The 27990-nt window shown below is 42.0% G+C and overlaps 1 protein-coding gene across 1 annotated transcript; it reads left to right on the plus strand.

The window, feature by feature from the left end:
• The first annotated feature begins 24572 nt into the window (after positions 1–24572).
• On the plus strand, positions 24573–25574 carry LOC130361047 (trace amine-associated receptor 4-like). The gene has a single exon (XM_056563608.1). The coding sequence runs from the start codon at positions 24636–24638 to the stop codon at positions 25572–25574; it is 939 nt and encodes a 312-aa protein (XP_056419583.1). The 5' UTR covers positions 24573–24635.
• The last annotated feature ends 2416 nt before the right edge of the window (positions 25575–27990 follow it).

Raw genomic sequence — 27990 nt, forward strand, 5'->3', positions numbered from 1 at the left:
TGACCACTATAGGGACATTAATGCACCATATGACAGCTATGGAAACGTAACACAGCATCGGCTATATTAACACAAAGCCCAGTATATTAACTATACCAAAACGAGCACAGTACATCAGCTATGGTATCAACGCCTGGTACTGTAAAGCGATATGATATCGTGAAGCACGGTATCAGCTCAGGTAATGCATGCCATCAGAACTATTGTAGCATAAATGTCATAGTCACATATGTACAATGTGACAGCTCCAGAGAGGTATACATAATTTTATGCATAATGTGCCTGCTATAGGAACATTTGCGTAGTGTGAACGTTATGGGGTAAAATTACTCATGTTCAATGAAAAACATAAGAGTAACATGACAGCACTGAACATGAAAAAACGTGACCACAAGCCATGAAAACAATACTGTAAGAAACATATGCGGGTCACATTGAAGGAAGAGCTACATGTTACACCGCTAGGGAAACATATGCACATACACTGAGTAGGTACCTGAGTAATACACTGTGTTGAACGCAAGCTTGGTATACTGTGTGGGACATAAGCATTGTACACTATGTGGAGTGTAAGAGTGGTATTCTGTGTGGGACATAAGCATGAAACACTATGTGGAGGGTAAGCATGGTATACTGTGTGAGACATAAGCATGGAACACTATGTGTAAGGTAAGCATGGTATACTGTGGTATGGTATACTGTGGGACATAAGCACGGAACAGTATGTGGAAGGTAGGCATGTTATACTGTGTGGGACATAAGCATGGAACACTATGTGGAAGGTAGGCATGGTATACTGTGTGGGAACTTATGGCAGTACGCAGTTTTGCTTGGTACCTGCTATTGCAACTGAGTGGAAACGCAATCATGGTGGTGTAGTTGTGTAGAATGTAGCCGTAACACAGGAAGCTAAGTGATGTCAGTACCCTGGTTTGAAATGAATACGTGTTATCTTGTATGAACCGTATGCATGATAAATGCGGGGAAACATGGCGTGTATGGTAACGTAACACAGAACGCTGTAAGGAAACATAAGTGTGGCACATTGTGAAACCAAAATGTGGAGTACCATGTGGTAATGTCAGCAAGGACATCCTATCACACCTGACCTCCAACATGAACAAATGTAAAAGCAATGCCATGATAACAGCCTAATGTACTCGACCTGGGAACCATGAGAGTAATGCTGTGACAGCTTGAAATACCTGACCTGCATACATTAATGAAAGCCTAATTTGACAGAGATAAAAACACGACAAATGTGACAATAAAGCTATGAAACATCTACTGACGTAGCAGGTGGGCGCACAGTATATTCTGTGGTGACATAACCCGTACGTGACTACGTGTATGTAATAATAAAGTAAACAAGTTATGTGAATGGTAACATAAAACAATATAGTATAGACATATGATGTCTCTACGATAAGTGACATAACCACTGTGACGTATAACAGTATACTGATGGCAACTTACATGGTATATACTAAGGGATATATACGTGGTGTACATATAACTGACAAACGCAGTATATATATATATATATATATATATATATATATATATATATGTATAAAGGGAAGAGAAAGAGAGAGGTGCGCTCCTTGTGTAGGGATCTCGACTAAATGTAAGCCCCCAATAAAAAATGCAGGCTAAACAAAGGGTGTTGTGCTAAGAGCACAACACCTATGGTGGCATGTAGAGTCACTTAGTGGTCCGAGGGCAGCTGCTCCGAAGTCCCTCCTGGACGGTCTGGTTGTTCAGCAATTTGTAGGATATGGGTGTAGCGAGTAGCTACGCAAAAGATGGACTTATCCAGGCGCTTCCCCTCCAGGTGAATGATGATGACAATCCTGTTACATGAAAAGTCTTGGAATTTATTGCAACATAAAAGTTTCGAGATGGGCTCGAAACTTTTATGTCGCAATAAATTCCAAGACTTTTCATGTAACGGGATTGTCATCATCATTCACCTGGAGGGGAAGCGCCTGGATAAGTCCATCTTTTGCGTAGCTACTCGCTACACCCATATCAAACACAGTATATAAATGCACTGGTGATGTATAACAGTACAATGTATAATGACAACTTATACATAGCCTATAATGGATGACATGTTTTCTGAGATAGAGCTTGGTCCTGGGCTGCAGCATGAAAGAGCGTACAGATGCGGGGACACAGCAGGAGAGTCTCCAGCGAGGGGACAGAATGGAGAGCGGTTGTGAGCATGAAACTGGATTACACCAGGTCACATATGAAGGAAAAGTAATCTCGTAAATGTAAGACCATAGTCAAAACACATAACACTTAGCAGAAATATGGAGCCCAACGCTGAGAGGGTTAAACCTGGAGATTCAGCAGCCTGTGCTGCTCTGTCAGCCCAAACACATCCTCCTGCTGCAGTCAATTATATGTATAAGCCACAGCTGTGACCTCCTATGAGTGATCTTTGCAGACTAAGAGATTGAGGCAGGAAAGAGTAAACCTCAGGCTGAAATATGCAAATTACCTCACAGCCAGCAGGCCAGGGCTGGAGCCTGCACAGCTACATTTGCTCACTGCATGTTTACTGCATATTGTAGTAGCGAGATGTAGCTACTTCACAGCCTGCAGCATGAAAGGTACCGTGACACATTACCGTATCCCTTGCATCATAGTTAGGCTAGCGAACAGTGCCTCTCTGCGACGTATGCAATCAAACCTCCCACCAAAACCACAGCATCCGGTGCAAAGACATCTTGCATGCTGCCGACAGCACCTGTGTGGATCAGGTGGGTATATATAGACCAGACTCCTCCCAAAAATTAGGTTAACTGTTTCAGCTAATCTCCACTTATAGAACCGACCCGGTATTAAACATAATTTTTACTCTCACAGCTAGAAATGCTTGTTAAACCCAGCTAGAAATTCTGTATATTTGGTTAAACCCAGAAAATACTTGTAACATGGCCTAAAAGGGCTATTCCGCATTCACCCTAAATTTTAGAAACCCCATTTATGTTAAACCCATATACTATATGTTTTAACCCCTTAAGGACGCAGCCCATTTGGGCCTTAAGGACGCAGACAATTTTATTTTTACATTTTTGTTTTTTCCTCTTCATCTTCAAAAAATCATAAGTTTTATATTTTCATCCACAGACTAGTATGAGGGCTTGTTTTTTGCGTGACCAGTTGTCTGTTGTGATGCCATCACTCACTTTACCATAAAATGTATGGCGCAACCAAAAAAATACTATTTGTGTGGTGAAATTAAAAAGAAAACCACAATTTTGCTAATTTTGGAAGGTTTCGTTTTCACGTCATACAATTTACAGTAAAAATGAAATGTGTCTTTTATTCTTTGGGTCAATACGATTAAAATGATATCCATGATAACATACTTTTTTATTACTGTTGCGCTTTAAAAAAATCGCAAACTTTTTAACCAAATTGGTATGTTTAAAATCCCCCTATTCTGAAGACCTATAACTTTTTAATTTTTCTGTATAAGCGGCGGTATGAGGGCTCATTTTTTGCGCTGTGATCTGTACTTTTTATTGATACCATATTTGCTTATATAAAACTTTTAATAAATTTTTTATACATTTTTTGGGGAATACAATTTTATAAAAAAAAGCAGCTATTTTGAAAAAAAAATTCCCGTTCATGTTGTTCACCGTACGGTATCATAAACATTTTATTTTAATAGTTCAGATATTTACGCACGCGGCGATACCAAATATGTATATAAAATATTTTTTTAACACTTTTGGGGGTTGAAATAGGGAAAATGGGCCAATTTATGTTTTTATTGGGGGAGGGGGTTTTTCAAATTTTTTTTAACTTGATTTTTTTACTTTTTTTACTTTGATTTTTACACTTTAATAGTCCCCATAGAGGACTATATATAGCAATCAATCGATTGCTAATACTGTTCAGTGGTATGTATAGGACATAGCACTGATCAGTGTTATCGGTCATCTTCTGCTCTGGTCTGCGGGAAGGCAGATCAGAGCAGAAGACGTCGGGAAAGCAGCGGAGCAAGGTGAGGGGACCTCCGTCTGCTGTGCTGGATGATTGGATCGCCGCAGCAGCGCTGCGAAATGCTGCAGATGCCTTGATCTCTATTGATCACGGCATCTGAGGGGTTAATGGCGGACATCCGCAGGATCGCAGACGTCTGCCATTATGGGCGGGTCCCTGGCTGCGATCAGCAGCCGGTACCTGCCGCGCATGATCCAGGCATCGTAAATGTACGTCCTGGTGCGTTAAGTACCACCTAACCAGGACGTACATTTACATCCTGCGTCATTAAGGGGTTAATAACCCAGAAAATATATGTAACATTGTCTAAACTGAGATTCCACATAGAAAAGCAACTGCCTGGCACTTTAAAAGTAGGCACACCGGTGGTGGGGTGGACACGGTCATGTAGCTGATCACCAGTGATCACACATTAGTAGAACATATGCAATGTCATAACCTAGAGAAGCAAGGATTAAGTACTGTACTCACCGGTCATGTTCAGACTTTATTCAGCAGCAGGTACATAAGTCAGTAATGCAGGGGCACCTAAAAGGACTATTCCACTTGTACTGGCAACATTTTTTATGCATTTATATGTTAAACCCAGGTAAAAATGCTATATTTTTGATTAAACCCAGAAAATACAGGTAACTTGGCCTATAATGCTTATTCTTGTTCACTCTTAACATTTTTAATGCGTCTTTATGGTAAACTACAGGTCAGCACACTGCTTTGCTCAGCTTGCTTTATATTGTAGTTTGATAGATTTTATGGGCTCATTCTGCAGTCATACTGCTGGGATTTTTAGTGCAGCAATTGGACTCAGTAATGCAGGTAACTAAGGTCACCCCACTGCACAATGCTTTGTTTAAATAGCTTTCTATTGTATTTATGAAGGCTTTCTGGGATCAGTAGTCCCACAGTGATTTGCTCTGTGCACTGCTTTCTGCTCAGCTTTTCCTCCAAAGGGTTTTGTAAAGGGTTTTATCAGTCTCTTAAACTCACCCCTATGCTGTCTCCTGATTGGCCTGGGAGCTGTATGTAACATAATTCAAGAATCATTTGCTTACCTGGGGTCATGTGATATTGATGGTAGCTGTAAGGTATGCTGGGCTACCTTGACATCATCTCAGTGTTACTTTCTCATCCTCTCATGCATTCAGGTATCAAAACGCCATGCATTCCTCAAACCTTCTGCTATAATAGCGCCGCTGCCAGGCTGGCACAAGCCTAGTCTGGCAAAGTTTAAATGTTCAGCAAGACTCTTTTACCCAAAAGTTCAGAACAAGACCCGGTTTGCCCACCTCAGCTCGCTCATCTTTACAAAAGAACATTGGGTTAGTGCACCACTCTTCCATATATGTGATATGTATTAAGGACTACTACACCCAGGATAATCCTCATCATATCCCCTGGGGCAACCACATCACTGTAGGTCTATCATGAGTGCATATCTCCCAACTTTTGCTGAAAGCGAAGAGGGACAAGCCACACCCTCAGTCACTCCCTAACCAGGCCTGCACCTGCAGAATAGGAAAACCTCTTTAACAGCAATAATGTTGTCAGTCTGTCACCTAAGTTTAGGAGGATCTCCTCTACTGACAGACTGACAACAACCACCATATAAGCGATTACATATAGTTGGATCTGGTCTGGTCTTCTCTGATCAGAGTTGTTAACTTTTCTTTTTCTTCTCCATTCAGCTCAGACAGCCATGATGATTTCTTACAACTACCACTCCTTTCTGGAGAACATGGTGGGGAAAAAAATGTTTAGGCTCTGCACTTTTTCAATAACTATAATGCCCCAAACTGTAATAATGCCCCTCTTAGTAGAGTGGGTTGGGGAAGAGTCAGTAGGTCCCCCACAATAGGTAGCTAGGCCGCTTCTGTAGGTAGACAGGGTCCTTCTGGTAGTTTCGCCCATCACATAGGTGCACCAAATAGGTAGGGCCCCCCCAGAGAGAGTTCCCCCCTGTAGATAAATCCCCAGATAGCTGTCCCCTGTATGAAAAAATCCTTATAAGCTATGTAGGCAGTTAGCTTCCATAATAGCTTGTAGGTAGTAGATATCCCCCATATTAGGTAGGCAGGAACCTAGTAGATATGTGGTGTCACAGTACACAGTGGCCTAAAGCTGCCTCAGACGTCTCAGGTGTCACTGTTCGGGGCCCACTACTCCTTGGTTAGGTTAACTGTGATAAATGTAATTTCATGTTATGTGATGATTGATGTTACTGTTTTCTTAAGGGAATGCTACAGCGTGAACCAGGTGACCCTGACACCCCATTGGAGTGCCCTCTAATCAATACCTTAAAAGTGTAGGGGAGGAGTTCAGTCGAGTTTAGTTCAGTTCAGTGGAGTGAAGTGATTGGTCCAGCTAAAGTCTAGTTAGCTGAGGTACAGTGTGAGGAGAAGTTTGAGGTGATTTTAGAAGGCCTTGGGAGGAAAAGAAGTTCTGCAGCCACGTCATTCTCAGGAACCCAATCGCTTGGGTGAGGTTCAAGCCTGGCGGTAAGCAAAAAGCTTCGGGGGGGAAAATAGTCCTCAGTCGGTCAGTAAGGATAAAGTCTCCAATTCAGAGTGGGCTGCCATTAATCACAAGTTTGCATTGTCAGCAACTGCAAGTGCCAGCAATGCGACAGGCCTCCCGTTCTCACTCTGCACTTCCTCTGCACAACCTTGTACTGTGAAGGATTTAATAGTACTCCTGCGACAGGAAAGATAGTTTTCCGTAACCCTGCATTGTGTTCCTTATTGCCCCTGCGCTTGGCCCAGGAACGTTATCTCAACCTTGGAACATGGAGGTTAACATTAACTTGGCATCATGAACTGTACAAAACACCTTGCATACAGTTAGGCACCACAGATAGCCCCCCACATTAGGTAGGCAGCAGAAGTCCCCAACATTAGATAAACAGCAGATGTTCCCCACATTAGGTAGGCAGCAGATGTCCCTCACATTAGGTAGGCAGCAGATGTCCCTCAGATTAGGTAGGCTGCATATGTCCCCCACATTTGGTAGGCAGAAGAAGTCCCCTATATTAGGTTGGCAACAATAGTTCCCAATATTATTTAGTCAGCAGATGTTCCCCACATTAGGTAGGCAGCAAATTCCCCCACTTAGTAGGTAGCAGTTTCCCATAGTAGGTAGCAGTTCCCCCATAGTAGGCAGCAGTCCCCAACCCTCCCTCCCCCTGGCATACTTACCTTCTGCTGGTCTTTTTCCCCTGCTGGTTCCTGCGCCACCCTCAGCATGTCCTCTTTTGTTCTTTTCTTTGTGCTCCAGCATCTTATGACGTTACTCCTGTGTCGGAGTGCAGAGGAAGAGCTCGGCCTATTGTGTTTGCTGGTTAAATGCAGCTGGCAGGCAGAAGAGGGATTGACGGGGTAAGGAGCCAATAACTCTACACCCTGTCAAACTTCCTACTGAGTGCCGCATTTAACTATAGGCAATTAGCAGGCATTTACAGTTAAATGCGGGACATGTGGGTGCCAATCCAGAATAATTGTACATCACCCCAAAGGCGGGAATGTCCTGCTGGAACCAGGATGGTTGGGAGATATGTGAGTTATACCATCTGCTGAGATTCTGTATCTAAGTCAATATAGGATAGTAGGTAATGGGGGCAATAGAGATAGAAGTAATATTAGAAATTTGAGAGTGAAAATCAGATATATAACATAACAATTTATTGCTTAATTTTAAATAGCAGGGCCCTTGCATCGGATAAGGCACATAAAATACAGTTAAAATAAAAAAGAGAATGGATGGTTGAATCCAAAGTTATAAAATTTATATTATAAACATATAAAACATATGGTGATGCTAGTTGCGTTTTGGGGAACCAGGTCCCCTTTTTCAATAGCTAAAGAAAAGTCAACATGCTGTACATTCTTTTTTTAGCTATTGAAAAAGGGGACCTGGTTCCCTGCATCACCAGCAGTACATTCTGATGTACCCCAACTCGAGCCGAACTAAATAACTACAGCACAATTGGAAATTATATGAAGATCATATAATCCTCATGGATACCTGCTCTGCACATCCTGCATGCTGACACCCGGCTTGAGCCAGCAGAACAAGTTTATATCACAGACGATCCACTAACCAGGAGCGGGTAAGAGGTATATAGTACCAGCTCCATGCAGTATCCCACTTGTGACTTGTTTATAACATCAGCCCTGTGCCATCAGGGCCAAGCAAGTAAAGTGGGACAGGATTAAGGGACCTACAGCGCTGCCGAGCGTTTTGTCTATACAGTGTACCTGTGATAACGGGATCTACAGTGCTGCTGAGTGCTTTTACTACATACTGTACTTGTGATTTTCATATATTATAGTGGCCCCATGCCATCTGGGCTATATAAGTGAAATAGAATAAGGCATTGGTATCTACAGCGCTGTCGAGCGCTTTCACTATTCACCACTCTCCCTCTTGGTCTGGCCAACTGGGCAACTTTCCCTTTGCACATTTAAAAAAATCTCCCCCTTAGTCAGTCTTTTTAGTTGAGACTTTTATGAGACTTTTGCTTTAGAGTCCTTCTTGCAGAAATAGTACAGTGGTCTACAATAGAGGATAAAATGCAGTGGTCAGGAATCTATTAACTGAAACTTTTATTAGACAGTCTCAAAAAAGTCGCATCAACGAAAATAAGCAGAAATGTCAGACCATGGCAGACCTGGCAGAAATCCAATCTAAATAGTTTGTAGTAGTTAGTAGGAAGCCTTTTATCAATGTTTTAGGAAATACCATGCCACACAGTGCTGTTTACATTTCAAATGACATTTTATCTTGAATCTTAAGAGTAATCTAATCTAATAATATAAAAAAATTCTAAATTAATATAATTTAATTGGTCATTTTTGTTATATTTTGTTAAATTTATTGAACAAATATCAGAACCTAAGAACATATGCAAATGTAACCACCTCATAGAATGCGTATGAGGTGTTAGCTTTAGAGTATACCTTCTGTGTGGCGGCAATAATGTCCATTCACAAAATTTACTAAATGTTGTGCAACGTTTGATAAATTGCATGGACAATGGACCCATGCTCAGAGATTTTTCTTCAAAAAATCAAATTACAGATTAGACATTCTTATAATATGTCAACAAAAGTTAGATTTTATTTCCATCATTTACACTTTCAAAATAACAGAAAACAAAAAAAATGGTGTCTGCAAAAGTTTCTGCACCCTGCAGAGTTAATATCTTGTACTGCCCCCTTTGGCAAGTATCACAGCTTGTAAACACCTTTTAAAGCCAGCCAAGAGTCTTTCAATTCTTGTTTGAGGTATCTTTGCCCATTCTTCCTTACAAAAGTCTTCCAGTTCTTTGAGATTTCTGGTCTGTCTGTCATGCACTGCTCTTTTAAGGTCTATCCATAGATTTTCAATTATGTTGAGGTCAGGAGATTGTGAAGGCCATGGTAAAACCTTCAGTTTACGTCTCTTGATGTAATCCCCCGTAGATTTCTAGGTGTGTTTAGGATCATTATCCATTTGTAGAAGCCATCCTCTCTTTAACTTAAGCTTTTTCAAAGATGGTATCAAGTTGGCATCCAAAATTTGCTGACATTTTATTGAATCCATTTTTCCTTACTCGTTAATGGTTCCCTGTGCCATTGGCTGCAATACAACCCCAAAGCATGATTGATCCACCCCCATGCTTAACAGTTGGACAGAGGTTCTTTTCATTAAATTCTGTTCCCCTACTTCTCCAAATGTACTTTTGCTCATTACAGCCAAAAAGTTGAATTTTAACCTCATCGGTCCTCAGAACTTGTTTCCAAAATGCATCAGGCTTGTCTATATGTTGCAAAGTTCAAATGCTGATTTTTGTGGTGAGGGCATAGAAGAGGTTTTCTTCTGATGACTCTTCCATGAAGACCATATTTGTACAAGTATCTCTTTATAGTGGAATAGTGTACCACAACTCCAGTGTCTGCCAGATCTTTCTGGAGGGATTGTGCAGTCAAACGTGGGTTTTGAATTGTTTTTCTCACAATCCTGCGAGCTGTTCTGGCTGATATTTTCTTGGTCTTCCAGATCTTGCTTTAACTCCCACTGTTCCTGATGACTGCCATTTCTTAATTACATTTGGAACAGAGGATATTGACATCTGAAAACTTTTGCTATCTTCTTATAGCCTTCTCCAGCTTTGTGAGCATCAACTATTTTCAACTTCAGATTTCTAGACAACTGCTTAGAAGAACCCATAGTGCTGATTGTTGGGGAAAGGTCATATGAGTCTGGGCATTTAAAACCTTTGAGATTGACATCACCTGGTCTTCCCAGATGATGATTGAGAATAATCCATGACACTGGCAGGTCTCAGCTTTGCAAAGGGGTCAGTGCATGCTATAAATTCTGCAGGGTGCCCAAACTTTTGCAGATGCCATTTTTTTTTCTGTTATTTTGAAAGTGTAAATGATGGAAATAAAATCTAACTTTTGTTGACACATTATAAGAATGTCTAATCTGTAATTTGATGCCTTTTGGAGTTTTTTCCATCTTTCCTTGGCTTTTTTTATGCACATTAATACAAATTTTTACCTAGGGTGCCCAAACTTTTGATTCCCACTGTATATAAATTGTGCTTGTTGGGGATCATCTCATATGTTTTATGGCCCACATTTATCATCGTAGTGTAAGTGAAGCATTTTTTTACACCTTTTTTTGTGTGCTGGTAATGTGTAGAATCACCAAATTTATTAAATGTCAAAGAGCATTTGATAAATTTTGTGTAGGTAAACCTTTTCTGAAATTTCTCTCTTCACATACACCAAAAAGCTACACCATGTCTGGGCTGGTGTAGTTTTAGAGACTTTTCAGTGGCTTTGCGCCTTTTTTGCTCCTTTTCACAAAAAGGTGCAGTTGATAAAACCCTTCCATATCATGTGTATTGACAAAATCAGTGGATTACTACTCAAAAACAGCAGAAATGTGTAAACAAAAAGGGGCAAAAAATGCGCAAAAAGCCCTGCTTGTCCCTTTTTTAGACACAAAAAACTGTCTAAAGAAAATGATAAATGTGGGCCTATATGTTTATAATATAAATTTTATATCTTTGTATTCAACTATCCATTCTCTATTTTATTTTAACTGTGTTTTACTGTATGTGTTGCATCCGATGCAAGGGCCCTGCAGATGATGTTATTTATAATTAAGCAATAAATTGTTATGTAATATATCTGATTCTCACTCTTAATTTTCTACTATTACTTCTATCTCTATTGACTGCATTACCTAGTAGGACTGTTTCCAGGTATTTTTAGTCCAATTTTGCACGTAGGGTAGTATGTAACACAGTATACTCGGTTTTGGGTCTTTTCGGTCTATGTAGAGCTCCCAGATTTTTATTTTTTATACAAAACATCAGAGGTTCGATAAAAATAGAAAACAGAAGGGGAGACAGGGGACACCAAAAGGAAGCCCCACTCCACCCTGTCAAACTCCTTATGGCTTCTGCCATAGAGGGGGACAATTCCCCTCTTTCTAAGGATTCATTTATTACCTCCATGCGGCATGATAGAAGGGGGTCTCTACATTTTCTATATATGTCAAATGTTAGACCGTCCGACCCTGGTGCAGTATTGTTGGTAAATGATTTTAAGCTAGCATCTACTTCCTCTAAGGTGATATTTTCCTCCATTTTTTTTCCTCCTCCTCATTTCATCTAGGCAGTCTAATCTTATCTAAAAAATCCCTAGTCTCTACCTCTGACCTTAGTATAAAAGTCCTGATAGAAGTCAAAAGCTATTTTATTTATTCCCTCTTGCTCTCTAACTTCCACTCCATTTTTATATTTTTATACTGTTATCCTATTCCTATCCTTCTGGTTAATTATACCCATAAACACTGTATTAGGTTTTCCAGATTCTGTATATTGTTTCTGCTTCCTAAAGAAGCTGGCATGTTGCTCCTTTTCCATTAAGAACTTCTGGTATTTTTCTTGTTCTTGGTTAAGCAGTTCCCATTTCTTCCTATTAGGGTTTTACCATAGGTGTTTTCAGCCACTTTTATATAATTGGTGATCGCATTTTTTCCTGAACCTGGCGATATTCCTTATTAATAGCCCCCTCAGAAAAGCTTTTAAAGAATCCCATACAATAAGAATATTGGTTGACCCTTTATTTATTTCCCAGAACTCTTTAATTTCCCTTTCTATCCCTTCTGTTACCTTATCTATCTTAAGCCAGTGGGGGTTTATATACGTGCTCCTAGCTACTTCTCTCTCCTTCTTCCCTTTGATCAGATGGCATACTACTAGTGCATGAAAAGAGATATCTCTCATTTTCTTTATTATTACTATTGCTTCAGCAATGACCAAAATATGGTCAATCCTAGAAGCGGTTTTGTGGGTGGCGTTAAAACAAGAAAAAAACCTCTTATATGGGTATAGTGCCCTCCATGCATCTTCCCAACCTACCTCCTGACACCATTTAAACAGAAGGGTTTTTCCTCCACCTAGGTCTCTACCCTGCCAATCTATTTGAATACTTATAGATCATCATCAGATGGTCCAAAATACCCATTCTTCCCATCCACCAAAATAGAATATTAAAAGTGCGATCTTTATTGCTTGTATATGCACCAAATTATTAAAAATTCTCAGGAGCCACCTGATGTGGAATTGTGTAATTTCACTGACCAGCCGGTCTAGCAAGGTAATGTGTCACTCTAGGTGAAGGTGCCTGCAGAACACCGTCACTCATAAGAGACAGATGGCTCCTAAACTTTTAAAACATATCACACTGACATGCTTCGCTGCGATGCAGCTTTATCAAGAGGTAAGCGGGCACTGGTTAAAAAACGCCAGTACCAGGGGTTTTAAAACCTCCCCTGTGACATCACAGGAAGGGGATTCTCTTCAGCACGATATCATCCTACTAATAACCATTCATGATTCACTGATTGAAATCACCAACAACCAATGAGGATCTATTCTTTGGGACCAATTGGGAGACATTCCTCACCTTAGCCTATCAGTGCTAGTTATGCACCAATCGGCATTAATACTCACCTATCAGAGGATTCTCCTCCTCTCTATGACAAGCTGCGCAGGAAAATATGCGCACACTGATAGTGTATTTTCCAACATGTGAGTATGATTGCGCATGTCCCACTGTCCGACACCCACTGTCAACATCCGGCTGCGCTTGGCTCTCTGCGCGAACTGACAGAACATTCTATCGTTTGTATCAATCAGCAGAGCATGCGCACCGTTGCTACGCAACACTTGTACACACTCAGTGTGCGTTCTCCCCCGTGTCGGGACTTAGTTTCTCACAGCTCTGCGCAGTAGAAATGCGCAAGAACTTTGAACCAATTACATCCACATCTACATATGTACACCAAAACAATTCTAGGTAAGTATTAAAAACATTGTCTATTATCTGGACATAAATTATTAATCCATGCATATGAGATGAGATTGCACAGGGGATCAGTCATACCTGCATGTGAAGACTTACACCGAAACATTAAATCCAAATAATTGGAAGTAAGGATGTTAGCCTATAGATCAGGGTGATCACAGATGGTAACTTAGTGTTCTGCAGGCACCTTCACCTAGAGTGACACATTACCTTGCTAGACCGGCTGGTCAGTGAAATTACACAATTCCACATCAGGTGGCTCCTGAGAATTTTTAATAATTTGGTGCATATACAAGCAATAAAGATCGCACTTTTAATATTCTATTTTGGTGTATGGGAAGAATGGTTTTTTTGGACCATCTGATGATGGTCTATAAGTATTCAAATTGATTTAAGATTTACCCTTCATACACCTGTCTCTTTTTTTTTGTGGTTGATTTACCCTGCCAATCTAGCTCTTTTTTCATAACACAATTTAAATCTCCTAATACCAAACGCTTTTTGTGTTCTTTATCTCGCTGAAACTCTATTATTGCTTGTAACACTTCTTCAGGGAACGGGGGGGGGGGGGGGGATATAAACAAATGCTAGGATACACTGGCATACCAGGGGGCGGGGTGGCCCGCCCCGGGTGCCACTCTCAAGGAGGGTGCCAGGGGCGGACTGACCCGCCGCGGCAACTACTGAGGATCTGGGACAGTCGTCCCAGATCCCCAGCAGACAGTGGTGCCTTCTCCTGTATGCGCGATACAGGAGAAGGCGTCCCCTCTGTGTGAGCCGCATCTGCAGCTCACACAGAGGAGACGTGACCTCCGCCCCCACACAGCACGCAGTACAGGCGCCGATGACGACACTCATCGGTACCTGTACTGTAGAGGGGAGAAGACGCGGGCCCTGCAGTTGAGGAGATCGCTGCGCGGAAGATAACAGGTGAGCATCCTTTTTTTTATTTTCTTAACCCTGCCTATACCTATAGGGAAGGGGGGGGGGGGGTGCTCTGCATATGCCTATGGGAAAGAGAGGGGGGTGCTCTGCATATACCTATAGAAAAGGGAGGGGGTGCTCTGCATATACCTATGGGAAAAGGAGGGAGGGGGGTGCTCTGCATATACCTATGGGAAAGGGAGGGAGAGGGGGGTGCTCTGCATATACCTATGGGAAAGGGAGGGAGGGGGGTGCTCTGCATATACCTATGGGAAAGGGAGGGAGAGGGGGGTGCTCTGCATATACCTATGGGAAAGGGAGGGAGGGGGTGCTCTGCATATACCTATGGGAAAGGGAGGGAGAGGGGAGGTGCTCTGCATATACATATGGTAAAGGGAGGGAGAGGGGGTGTAGCCCTGCATATACCTATGGGAAAGAGGGGGGTGTAGCTCTGCATACACCTATGGGAAAGAAGGTGGGGTGTACCTCTGCATATACGTATGGGGAAGAGGGGGTGGGGTGTAGCTCTGCATATACCTATGGGGAAGGGGGGTGTAGCTCTGCATATACCTATGGGGAAGGGGGGTGTAGCTCCGCATATAAATATGGGAAAGAGGGGTCGGTGTAGTTCTGCATATACCTATGGAAATGAGGGGGGGTAGCTCTGCATATACCTATGGGAAAGAGGGGGGTAACCCTGCATATACCTATGGGAAAGATGAGGGTTGTAGCTCTGTATATACCTATGGGAAAGAGGGGGGAGTGTAACTCTGCATATACCTATGGGAAAGAGGGGGTAGCTCTGCATATACCTATGGGAAAGAGGGGGTGGGGTGTAGCTCTGCATGTAGCTATGGGAAAGAGGGGGGTGTAACTCTGCATATACCTATGTGAAAGAGGGGGGTGTAACTCTGCACATACCTATGGGAAAGAGGGGGTTACCTGGCTACCTACCTACCTGCCCATGTACTGTGCAGGACACCAAGGAGGGCATTATTACAGTTTGTGGGTCTATAGATGGAAAGATTGTAGAGGAGGGGAGGGCACTGAAAAAATGCAGAGTCTGACATGTTTTTCCTGCAGATGTTAAGAGATCCACATGGCAGTCTTATCCGGACGGAGAAGAAAATGAAAGAGGACACCGCTGATCAGAAAAGACGTAATTGTGAGTCCCAAAATGTAACTGTAATCACTTAAATGGTATACACATCCAGTGTACAGCTGATATCTGCCGCCATATGGTCCTTTATATAATCACTTATATTGTATACAGATCCTTTATAGTATACTGGTCTGTACATAGTGGTTTTATTCAGTACAGTATGGCAGTATTATCCAGTTATTGTGTGGTGGTGTATATTTGCTCCTTGCATACCAGTATTATTGGTCATGGCAATTTATCTACGTTAAAGTGTTTCTTGCATATATAAATTTTAATTTATTGTGTGTGGGATTTGGGTGGAATAGGAGCGTGGCAGAAGATTGACGAGCTGCAGAGCCTAGCAGGGGCCCTTGCCTTTTTTTGGTCCGGGGGCCCCGAGTGTTGTCAGTCCGCCCCTGGGGGGAGGGGAGGGAGGGGGTGTAATTAAGGGGGGGTGCGTGTGTGTGTGTGTGGGGGTGCCAAACAAAGGGTTGTCCCGGCTGCCAAATGCTCTAGGTACGCCCCTGCTAGGATAACCAGTCGATTTTCCCACTTCGCGTGGAGAAGGACATATCTCCCTCTTTGATCTACCCGGGAGTGTATTATCTGTATATCTACAGCTTTATGTATTAGTACGGACACTCCCGCTGAATAGTCAGAAAAAGTGGAATGGAAAGATTCTTTCGGCCATGTTCGAGTTACCAGAGATAATGAGTCCAATGCGTTTCTAAAAGGCAGACAATTGCAGGGAGATATGTACTAATTCTGTCAAACATAGCCACCCTTTTGTTCTTACTTTTGACCCCTCTTACATTCCAAACTAGAATTTTATTATCCATATTTCTATAATTCTGAACTTAGACCACAACTTCCCTCCCTTCCTTCTTCCCTTCCTCACTACTCTACCCCCCTCCCCCCATCCCCCCCAACCACCCACCTTCTGATCCGTGCCGTCCACATGAATCTCTAAACTACACTTAACCCCCTCCCTCCCGGACCCCCCCTCCCTGACCATCTTAAACATATCTACAAATCCTTCTGCTGTTCTTATATCCCCCTTTCCTCCATCCATTTACTGATCTCACTGTCCGAGCCAAAAAAAATACACCCTGTCTTTAACCCCTTAATGACCACGGACATGAATGTACGTCCTGGTTTGGCGGTACTTACCGCACCAGGACGTACATTTATGTCCTGTGTATGACCAAGAGCATCGGTGCGGTGTTATAGCGGAGATATCAGCAGCCGGGGACCAGGCGGTAATGGCCGACATCCGCAATCGCGCGGATGTCCGCCATTAACACCTCAGATGCCGTGATCTGTACAGATCACGGCATCTGTGGCAATGTGCATAATAAAATAGATGATCGGATCGCCCGCAGCGCTGCCGCAGCGATCCGATCATCTGTTATGGCAGACGGAGGTCCCCTCACCTGCCTCCGTCCATCTCCCAGCGTCACCTGCTCTGGTCTGAGATCTAGCAGACCAGGGCAGGAGAGAGCCGATAATACTGATCAGTGCTATGTCCTATGCATAACACTGAACAGTATTAGCAATCAAATGATTGCTATAGATAGTCCCCTATGGGGACATACAAAGTGTAAAGAAAAAGTGTGAAAAATCCCCTCCCCCAATAAAAATAAAAATTGTCAGTTTTTCCCATTTTACCCCCAAAAAGCGTAATTTTTTGGTAAACATATTTGGTATCACCGCATGCGTAAATGTCCAAACTATCAAAATATAATGTTAATCATCCCGTACGGTGAACGACGTAACCATAAACATTTTAAAATGTCCAAAAAATGCTGCTTTTTTGTCACATTTTATTCAAAAAATAAATGAATAAAAAATTATATAAAAGTTTTATATATTCAAATGTGTTATCGATAAAAAGCTCACATGACAGCGCAAAAAATGAGCCCTCATACAGCCCTATATACGGAAAAATGAAAAAGTTATAGGTGGTCAAAATAGGGCGATTTTAGATTACTGATTTTCTACAAAAAAGTTTTAGATTTTTTTAAGTGGTACAAAAATATAAAAGTATCTAGCCATGAGTATAATTTTTATTGACCCACAGAATAGAGAACACATGTGATTTTTAGCGTAAATTTTACAGTGTGAAAACAAAAGCCTCCAAAATGTGCAAAATTGTGGTTTTCATTTAAATTTCTAAGGAGGAAAAAACAAAAATGCAAAAATAAAATTGGCCTGGTCCTTAAGGTGAAAATGGGCTTGGTCCTTAAGGGGTTAAATATTATCCTCAATCTGGCTGGGAATTAAAGCAAAAATTGTTTGCCAGCAGCATGCAGTCTCTTGTTGACAGGATTAAAGGCCATTCTTCTGCGCTGGGTATCCCTTGAGAAGTCCGTGTATATATACACTTTTAGAAGACTATCTCTATCATGAGAACATAATAATTTAACCAAAAAAAGTTCTTGGTGCGAGCCCTGTAATGGGCCTCTTCATGGGGATCCTGTGGGCTCTCTTAATATGAAATAGCTTTGTAAACGGCAAGTCCCCAACAGTCTCCCTCAGCCTCTTATCAATGTAGGATATTGGATTTTCTCCTTCACGCTTGGGATCACCACAAAACTCACGTTATTATGTCAGGATCTATTCTCTAGATCTGTCACCTTCTCTTAAAGATACCGTATTTTTCGCTCCATAAGATGCACCTGACCATAAGACGCACCTAGGTTTTAGAGGAGAAGAACAAAAAAATAATAATTATAGGCATTATAGGTCAGGAGCACGTGTCAGGGGGGCATTATAGGTCAGGGGCACATGTCAGGTGGGAATTATAGGTCAGGAGCACATGTCAGGGGGTCATTATGGGTCAGGAGCACATGTTCCCCCACATTAGGTTGGCAGTATAGATCCCCCACATTATGTTGCAGTTCCCCCCCATTCGGTTGGCAGTATGTACCCCCACATTAGGTTGCAGTCCCCCCCCCCATTAGGTAGGCAGTATATGTCCCCCCACATTAGGTTGGCAGTATAGTTCCCCCACATTAGGTGCAGTATAGTTCCCCCATGTTAGGTGCAGTATAGTAACCCCCCATTAGGTTGACAGTATATTCCCCCACATTAGGTGCAGTATAGTTCCCCCCCATTAGGTTGGCAGTATATTCCCCCACATTAGGTACAGTATAGTTCCCCCACGTTAGGTGCCGTATAGTTACCCCACATTAGGTGCAGTATAGTTCCCCCCCCTCCCATTAGGTTGGCAGTATGTTCCCCCACATTAGGTTGGCAGTTCCCCTGCTCATATTTCCTTACCTGGTCGCACTCGACAGGCTCAGGTAATGCGGCAGGTCTTGTGGGCTGTGTGGATAATATGACGAGTGACGTCTCCTGCTGCTCCTCTGCGCGGCGTCTGAGACGTCACTCCTCATTTCCTGCAGCCGCGGACACAGAACGCTTTAAGACACAGTTTTCTTCACTACACCGGCACTGCAGGAAAAGGAGTGATGTCCCTGACGCCGTGCAGAGGAGCCGGCAGGAGATGTCACTCGTCCTATTATCCACACAGCCCACAAGAGCCGCCGCATTACCTGAGCCTGCCAAGTGTGGCCAGGTAAGGAAATATGAAATATAGAAAAAGTAGAAGTGTCCGGGACCGCCGCTGGTCACTGTTTTAAAGTGGCCACGGCCGGTTGCTAATCTTTAACAAGCAGCCAGAGCTACGGCCACTTTAAAACAATTGCCCCCTCCCCCCCCCCCCCCTACTGAGCAGCCGGCAGGGGGCACATTCGCTCCATAAGACGCACAGACATTTCCTTCCCACTTTTGGGGGAGAAAAAGTGCGTCTTATTCAGCAAAAAATAAGGTATTTATTATCCTCTTTCATAATTTACCTTTCCCTTTTCATATCTCCCAGCTTTTCCTCCAGGCATGGTACTGCTTTTTCTATTTGCTTGACTCTGTCCTTAATTTTATTGGTAGCTTCTCTTATAAAGGAGACTTCCACACTTAATGATCCCACCTGCACTGTGAGATCCTCCAGGGCCTTGGTATACTTCTCTACCCCACTCAAGATTGTGTTCAGGACCTGTAAGTCTAGATTTCCCCTCTCACTCTCCAATATATCCTCCCCCGTCTGAATTATAGCAAATCTCGACCCACTCACAACATTTTGGGGCTCTTGTCCAATTTGTTTCTGGGTCCGAGTTTTAATATTGTCATGTGGGGACTTAAGATATTTGCCCTTCCCCCCCCCCCCCCCCAATAGATTTTCTGGCATTAACTTTAGGTGGCATATCTGCGTTTTTATTTTTTTTTACTTTTTGTCACTGGGCGTGGGAGGGACGTTTTAATAAATTTTCTAGCATATTCAGTATTAATTACCTCTCTCTTCATAATATAGCCCCTCCTTCTTCTGCTGTATGCATAGGAGAAAAAGGATAAAAAAGGAGGACTTACAGTTAAATGGGCTGTGTTTCATGCCAGGTCAAAGTTTGTCTGTAGATAACAGCCTCTCGCCTTACTAGGAGGGAAAAAAAGATGAAACATTTAACAGAATCACTTCTGCAATAAAAGGAGCCAGCAGTCCACAGCATTCCAAGGCAAAGCCCCTCTCGCTTTTTTCCTCTCAGTGACTGGCAGCACGAGGCACTTGGGACAATATCTTCAACCCACAGTTCTTATAAGGAGAGAGCTCATATCACCATCCCTCCTAGTTAATAGGACAGTTCAACAGGATCCATGGGAGTACAGTCCCCACATACCCAACACTTCCATTTCTTTACTGCATTTCCCCAGCCTCAATATTCTCTTCCATCAGGGGCAATTATTATAGGTTTAAATGTATCATGTATCTTTTGTACGTCCGGTGCCTGATCCATTCCATTTGTTAGAATAATGTTGTCTCTCATAGCTGGATGGAACATCGCCGTGACTCCACTTACTTGTCTGCCGGCCCCATCAGTAGACACTTTCCCGCACTCAGTCCGGGCCTCTCTCTGCAGCCACGCTCCCTGGCTTCTTCCGGGAGCGCTCAGAGGCTAGGTCTCGTGCGCTCGGATCACGTGCCCCGCCCCCTCCACTCAGCGCACGGCCGGACCCAGATCTTGAGGCCAATACCCCAAGAGCTTCATCCTTATGCTGTCCGGTAATGTTATCCATCCTTCCCCTCCCAGCAGCAATACCAGGCCGGAGGGGGGAGAGCGGAAGGCATCTTCGGGGATAGGATTCGTCAGGCAGTCGGACGGCCGGAGCTGACGGCGTTACGTCATGCCGTCACAGTGCCCTCCCATAAGACAACCATGAGAGCTCCCAGATTTTTGGTTTGTATCCAATATGTGATACTATCTGTTGAGGCTATATTTTCTCTCTGATATGTAATCTACACTGATCTTTACAATGCATATAACAATTTTCACCCAGCTTTCTAAAAGCCCCATTTCACCCAGCTTTCCAAAACCCCATTGTGATAAAAACGATACAGCTTTAATGTTAGTGTCCCTGTAGTCCTGTAATTATATTACAAATATAAAAATATATATAGGTAATATATATTATTTTTAGAGATGAGCGAACTTTTCAAAAATTCCATTTCGGCCGATTCGCCGAATTTTCCCCAAAAATTTGTTTCGATCCAAATTTATTTGCGGTGAAGCTATATTAAAACCGGCTATTTCTGGCCTACAGGGAGCCTCAATAGGGGTATAGAACACTTTTCTGTGTTCTAACACGCATATGGAGTGTGCTGTGGTAGTGAAATAATACTGTTCTTCAGAATAACATGCAGATTACCGGCATTGCTTTTAGAATCACTGCCGCAGAGAGGCACAATGACAGAGCCTAGAGGTGGCATCAGTATGAGGAGACCATTTAGTGGCTAAATGACACAGCGTGGAGGTTTTGGCAGCATGAGGAGACCATATAGTGGTTGAATGACACAGCGTGGAGGTTTTGGCAGCATGAGGAGACCATATAGTGGCTGAATGACACAGCGTGGAGGTTTTGGCAGCATGAGGAAACCATATAGTGGCTGAATGACACAGCATGGAGGTGTTGGCAGCAAGAGGAGACCATATAGTGGCTGAATGACACAGCGTGGAGGTGTTGGCAGCCTGAGGAGACCATATAGTGGCTAAATGACACAGCGTGGAGGTGTTGGCAGCATGAGGAGACCATATAGTGGCTGAATGACACAGCGTGAAGGTGTTGGCAGCATGAGGAGACCATATAGTGGCTAAATGACACAGCATGGAGGTGTTGGCAGCATGAGGAGACCATATAGTGGCTGAATGACACAGCATGGAGGTGTTGGCAGCATGAGGAGACCATATAGTGGCTAAGTGACACAGCGTGGAGGTGTTGGCAGCATGAGGAAACCATATAGTGGCTGAATGACACAATGTGGAGGTGGTGGCAGCATGAGGAGACCATATAGTGGCTAAATGACACAGCTTAAATGAGGCTGAAGCATGAGGAGACCATATATTGTCTGAATGACACAGCATGGAGGTGGTGGCAGCATGAGGAGACCATACATTATATGGTCTCCTCATGCTGCCTCCAACTCCATGCTGTGTCATTCAGCCACTATATGGTTTCCTCATGCTGCCGCCAACTCCAGGCTAAGTCATTCAGCCACTATATGGTCTCTTCATGCTGGTGACACCTCCACGCTGGGTAATTCAGCCACTAAATGTTCTCCTCATGCTGCCACCATCTCCAGGCTGCGTCATTCAGCCACAATATGGTCTCCTCATGCTTCCACCACCTCCACACTTGGTCATTCAGCCACTATATGTTCTCCTCATGCTGCCACCATCTCCTGGATGTTTCTTTCAGCCACTATATGGTCTCCTCATGCTGCCCCCACCTCCACACTGTGTCATTCAGCCACTATATAGTCTCCTCATGCTGCTGCCAACTCCAGGCTGTGCCATTCAGCCACTATTTGTTCTCCACATACTTCTGCCACCTCCATGCTGGGTCATTCAGCCACTATATGGTCTGCTCATGTTGCCACCAACTCCACGCTGTGTCATTCAGCCACTATATGGTCTCCTCATGCTGCCTCCACCTCCATGCTGTGTCATTCAGCCACTATATGGTTTCCTCATGCTGCCGCCTACTCCAGGCTGTGTCATTTAGCCACTATATGGTCTCCTCATGCTGCCTCCACCTCCACGCTGTGTCATTGAGCCACTATATTGTCTCCTCATGCTGCCACCAATTCCAGGCTGGGTCATTCAGCCACAATATGTTCTCCTCATGCTGCCTCCACCTCCACGCTGTGTCATTCAGCCACTATATTGTCTCCTCATGCTGCCGCCACCTCCATGCTGTGTCATTCAGCCACTATATGGTATCCTCATACTGATGCCACCTCCAGGCTCTGTCATTGTGCTGCTCTGCGACACTGATTCTAATAGCAACGCCTCTGATCTACATGCCATACTGAATTACAGTATTATTTCACTAACCCAGCACACACCCTATGCGTGTTACAGCAAGGCAAAGTGTTCTAGACCCCTATTGAGGCTCTCTGTAGGCCAGAAATAGCCATTTTTAATAGTTATTTGCCGCAAATAAATTCGGAACAAAAACATTTGGGGGGGGGGGGGGGTTTGGCCAATCGGCCAAATCGGATTTTTCAAAAATTCACTCATCTCTAGTGGTTATGATACCTACATGGATTATTTTTCAGAACATTTTAAGTTGAACTCCATCCCTGCTCTGTTTATCTTTCTTTTAAACACATTAGCCAGCTGTATAAAAAAGGTCCCTCATGTCCTCAAGGTGTGATCTACAGGGAAAAACTGGCTATATAGGCCATTTAGAGCTTACCAGCTCTAAAACAACAAATGCCTTTTCTGTAGCTGGTGAAATACAACAGGTAATTTTGCTTTCTAGAGTTCAGTTTTGTATTGATATAATCACTTTAATTTTTACATGCATTTTATTGCTATTTGTGTTTGATTTGTACAAAACAAAAAACTTTATTCCCTTATTTCATTTTCAAGACTTTTAAGCCTAATGTAACATAAGTTTTGCCTGGAACTCAGCCTTTTTTTTTAGAATCAATATATGTGGAATTTTTCTCCCCAAAATTTGTACCCTAAAAGTATTTTTTTGTTATTGGAATTGTGGTGTGGTGGTGGTCATACAGTATGGTGGACTTTTTCCCATTGTGCTTTCTTTTTTAAAGTATTTTTTTTTTATGCTTTATATATAAAAATTGATCTTTGTAAGGTTATTCAAGCTTTCATTACAGTGAAAATGCTCTAACTTTTTAGTTTTTCAATGTACTAACTGGTTGGTGAACAGTGTATAATTCTTGCTGTAGGAATGCTTAACTTAGAAATCCCTTGCACTGCACTGATGTGTCTGTAATACCAAACAATCCTCATACTATAACTAGTGTAATAAGAAAAATACCATATGCTGAATTTATGTAATAAAGATCATCAAAGTGTGTACCATTCATAAAATGTAAGCCCTTCAATGGGATAAGGTTTTAAAAAAAGATGTTGATAATGATAATATGTTGGCACAAATATTGTAAACAAAACTGTGTACACTGTTACACTGTCCATACAAAGTATTTTGTTTTGTATTTCTAGTCAAATCCAAAAGTGGGTCCAAACACAGAAAATAGGTGTGAACATAGCCTTACTTATAATGTTTTTGAGCACAAAAGTGTCATGTACTAATAATTATTGTAATAATGTTAAGTTTTATAGAACATTCTTAGAGTATGTTCCCAGTGAGAACATCCCGATATCAGCAGGAGGTGCCGACATCAATCAGTCCTATGACTGTGCAGACCTGTGATGTCATTATTGACGGCAATGAAGTCCACGCAGAATTCTGAAGAAAGGATCAACATTAATCCAATTCTGTAGTGTGGCCTGCCTAGTGGAATCTAGTGGACAGCAATAGAAATTTCACTCATAAGTTGAACTTCAAAGCTGAACTTTATTAAAGTGAAATGGCCCTTACTGTACAGGCTTTACGCAAAGAGTTAAAGAAGCATGCTATAAGCACTCTATGATAGTTTAAAAAATTTACATTCTTGTTTTTTTCATTACACAGATTTTAATAAAATGTATAAGATGAGAACACCATGATTTCTAAAAATGTTAAATAATGAAGTCTGTTTTATTGGTTTGAACAAATCTTGTCCTAGAATAACCCGACCTGTACTTACCGATATATCTATGTACACTGTCATTTATGGAGCTATTATTCTTACAATTGTGGGAAATCTCATGGTGATCATTTCAGTTTCTCACTTCCGGCAACTTCACACACCAACCAACTTTCTCATTTTGTCATTGGCCACCACAGATTTCCTCCTTGGACTCACGGTTTTGCCATACAGTATGGTGAGGACCATCACTGCATGCTGGTACTTTGGAGATCTGTTTTGTAGACTACACAGCTGTATTGACATGACATTGTGCACTACCTCTATATTTCACCTATTCTTTATAGCTGTTGACCGTTACTATGCAATATGTCATCCTCTTCATTACAGCAGGAAAATAACAATTCCAGTCATAGAGGTTTATATATTTGTCAGCTGGTCTCTTCCATGTCTATATTCATTTGGCCTTGTTCTTTCAAATGTAAACGCAGCAGGTTTAGAGAAGCAGGAGACACTTGTACCGTGTGTGGGGTCTTGTTCTCTTGAGTTCAACAAAATTTGGGGCATAATCTCTGCAATGTTATCTTTTTTTATTCCAGGGACCCTTATGATTGGATTGTACATGCACATTTTTTCTGTTGCAAAGAAACAAGCCAAAATTATAAATATTATTCCCAATTCTATAAATCAGCTAAAAAACCGTAAAAGGAAAATATTTGCAAATGCTGAAAACAAAGCAGCTAGAACACTGAGTATGGTTATGGGAATGTTCATTCTTTGCTGGTTGCCATTTTTTACTCTTACTGTAACTGATCCATATCTCACTTTTTCAATATCTGATGATATATACAATACAGTTCTATGGCTTGGTTATTTCAATTCTGCATTTAATCCTATTATATATGGCTTATTTTACCCTTGGTTCCAAAAATCTTTTCTTTTAATATTTACTGGTAAAATATTACAGCTAGGTTCTGCTTCTTTTAAAATTCTAAATAACATGAATTAAACATATTCCTCTAAAGCATTTTAGGCATATATGCTATAAGTGTCTCTCATAAATAGGTTCCTCTTCCAGAATTCCCACTTAAAGTGGTTGTCAGCCTCAATATAAATTGGGGCATTCTTGCACATGACTCGGTTCCTTAGGGTCTGTAGGATTACTGGAAGAAAACTGAACTCTGTTTACTAAGCCTTCCATAACATTCATTAACTTCAAAAGACAAAAAACAGACCATCAATTTTAGAATGAGATGGTGGTCTGCAACCTAGGCAATGAGCTGTCAACAAAGTGGAGGGAAGGAGAAGAAATTCCTGGAGAAGGAGGCAAATTTGCTTCGTAATTGTAGTCCCAAAGTGATATAATAGAAATTCTGTTCTCGCTGCCAGTGGTGTGACACTGTTGCTTCCTTCTATTTATTGTGTTTTATTGTAACTTTTTTGCACACCTGATGAAAGGGCTGGTACAGCCAAGAAACACATGGCACGTTCAAAAAATATATTTCTTTGATGGCACATACTGTTGTATGAGCTTGAACCACCAACCAACGCGAACAGAACTTCCATTACATAGCTTTGCAATTTAACATCTAGATTATAACATGCCTGGATTCCATCGCGGGGAATCGCTGCCGCTAGAGAACCAGATCGGATCCCTAAGTGTTTTGAATGTTTTGCCTCTTTGTGTGCACAATGCAAAAAGGTGAAAAACCTTTACTTCTCTACTCCTCCACTGAATAGATATTTCCACATAAGGAAGCACTTTCTTTTTTATTTCTTTTCTGAAAATATTTAAAGGCAAACTGACAGGCTGTTTACCCACACTAAACCCAAAACACTATAGTGCAGATGAGCAGCATTACAATGATGGGTCACTTACATAATTCTGTTCAGTGGATTAAGTCTCTCCTGATATTCTCATTGTTGTAGTGCTTCTGTGCACAATGGAAGTAGGAAGCCAGCTTGCCATGTTCCTCTATACATAGCGCTATGCCTGCCCATATGATAAATATTCCAATTTCTTCACTCTCACGTCCTAGTGATGTGAGAGCCTACACGGGAGCGCTGCCTGCGCTCTGCTACAAGAGCAGAGCATTCCCAGGCCAGCAGGTTTTCAAGTCAGAAGCATGAAAGAGTAAAGACATTAGAATATTCATCAGATGGGCGGGCATAGCACTGCATATAGAGGAGAAAGGGAAGCTCGGCAAGCCAGCTCTCCACCTCCATTGTGCACAGCAGCACTATAGCAATGAGAAGATCAGGACGGATAACTTTTAATTCACTGAACAGATTTGTGTAAGTGACCTATCATTGTATGCTGTTAGGCCGTGCTTTAACCAGGTATACTGGCTTTAGTGCAGTAAAACAGACTGTCAGTTCCCCTTTAAAGGGGTACCGCCGTTCCGGAGCGTTCTAAACATTTTGTCCAGAATGCTTGGAGCGGGTGACCACGATCGTGACGTCACGCCACACCCCCTCCATTCATGTCTATGGGAGGGGACGTAATGACCGTCACGCCCCCTCCCATAGACATGAATGGAGGGTGTGTGGTGTGACATCATGAGGGGAGTGGTCGTAACGTCACAATCACGGCCGTCCGCTCCAAGCATTCTCAACAAAATGTTCAAAACGCTGGGGCGTTGGACTACCCCTTTAACTTGACATGCAGTACAAATGTAACTACAGGTGAAACGCGAAAAATTTGAATATTATGCAAAAGTCCATTGTATTTCATTAATGAAACTTAAATGGAAATGAAGCATGAAGTGCTCCAAAATCTCTTGATAGATGGATGCGTTGACCCCAGACTGTTGGGCACAGTGGACCAACACCAGCAGATGACAGAACTCCCCAAACCATATAATATATTAGGGTTTTGGGTTTTCATGACCTGTAAGCCATAATCATCACAATTATGACAAATCACGGCTTGAACTATCTTGCTTTGCATGTTATGAGTCTCTCTCATAGATTAGTTTCACCTTTTAATTTGCATTACTGAAAGAAATTATCTTTGCACAATATTCAAATTTTTCGAGTTTCACCTGTACATTAGTTGAGAAATGGGAACACCCCTTTAATTCATTGCACTTATTTAGCGCCATCAGTATCCACTGTATTATTTCAGAAAACTGTATTTCTCTAGTCTAGTCTATTTTTAAGCAATTTCTATGTAAAAATATATCAACTTTCATAGTTATTTGTTGAAATTACATAATAAAGCAGTTTTGTGAATCTCTACCTTTTGTTTTTAAACAGTTTCATCATTTGAATATGTATTTTCTTGGGGTATTATCTGTCATTTATTTTGGTTAATAAGACATGAACCTATTATGTTTTATTGTTTGATAATGAGATGATATAGGATATCCATAGAGAAAAAGTTTTGCACATACCTGTGAGAACATGCCTGAGAATTTAACAGC

The sequence above is a fragment of the Hyla sarda genome, chromosome 3, assembly GCF_029499605.1.
Source record: "Hyla sarda isolate aHylSar1 chromosome 3, aHylSar1.hap1, whole genome shotgun sequence".
NCBI lineage: Eukaryota > Metazoa > Chordata > Amphibia > Anura > Hylidae > Hyla > Hyla sarda.

What these genes read in the sequence shown, in the direction of transcription:
- LOC130361047 (XM_056563608.1), top strand. Translation starts at nt 24,636, where the DNA reads ATGTACACTGTCATTTATGGAGCTATTATTCTTACAATTGTGGGAAAT.